General features: G+C 47.2%; 1 protein-coding gene across 1 annotated transcript in view; it reads left to right on the top strand.

Moving 5' to 3' along the window:
• The first annotated feature begins 630 nt into the window (after nt 1–630).
• CTSO (cathepsin O) overlaps nt 631–966 on the top strand; it is a 30509-nt gene continuing 30173 nt past the window's right edge. The window contains exon 1 of the mRNA XM_004708776.2: nt 631–915. Coding sequence (XP_004708833.1) covers nt 631–915 — 285 coding nt within the window. The remainder of the gene's footprint in view (nt 916–966) is intronic.

The raw sequence follows: 966 nt of genomic DNA on the forward strand, positions 1-966 counted from the left end.
GAGCCGCTAGCACTGATGACAATAACCTGACTCGATGTGATCTGTGATAGAACAGAATTGTATGTGAATGGATATACTGGATCGTGTAAGATGTGGCAAACATACGAACCAAACAAAAAACTACTGTAGGGAAATTTTTTTTCATCTATATTTACTTTTTTTAAATTTGACCATTTAGGAAATATTTTGCGTACTTTCAGAAAGAGAGGGACTGGATATATAGAAATTTGGAAATGGTCACTGTAGAAGCCAAGAAATAATGTATTCGCCTCACAATTATACTTATTATTATGTTTGTAATCTCTGAAATGAATACCCTGGTGAAAATTCCTATTAGTTTTAGCGCGAGCTCCAAAAAAAATTAGGAAGCATTGCAGAAGGCACAGCAGGATGAAGGTCAAGTTAAATGCAAACACTGCATCTTCCAGTTTGAGATGAAAGAAAAAAAAATAAAGCTCTGAAAACAGGACTCTTCAAAAATGCCATATGCCTTCTTGAGACATCCTCAATTCTATCACGCGGAGACAGGAGAAATCAAATACTTTACCCCATTGTTTGTAATTTCCCGTGATTGCGTAAATAAAGGCTTTCATTTTTAACTGTCGAGGGCTTTCTCTAACGGATGAGAGGATGAAACTTGTGCCTGGTGCTCCCGGAAAAGCAATGAGAATTCAAACACCTTCCAGGGAGCCATTTCCAGGAACTGAGCTCAGAGGACCCAAGGGCAGCGGCTCCTTCCTGCTACCTTCCCGCCCTGAACCCGGGGAGGGGGGCGGAGCCGAGAAACCGAAAGCGGACGGAGCCGGCGTCGCTATGGGGCTTGGCGCGCTGGCGCGGTGGCTCGGGGTCCTCTGCTGCTGCTGCTGCGGGAGCGCTGGCCCCGCCACCCTCGCGGGACGGGCCGCCGCCTTCCGGGTAGAGCGCGCTCCACGTTGACCTTGAGCCCTTCCTGCGCGGGGACCCGGG

This window comes from Echinops telfairi, unplaced genomic scaffold (genome assembly GCF_000313985.2).
Source record: "Echinops telfairi isolate 266 unplaced genomic scaffold, ASM31398v2 ScPeMD7_5868;HRSCAF=6743_1, whole genome shotgun sequence".
Taxonomy (NCBI): domain Eukaryota; kingdom Metazoa; phylum Chordata; class Mammalia; order Afrosoricida; family Tenrecidae; genus Echinops; species Echinops telfairi.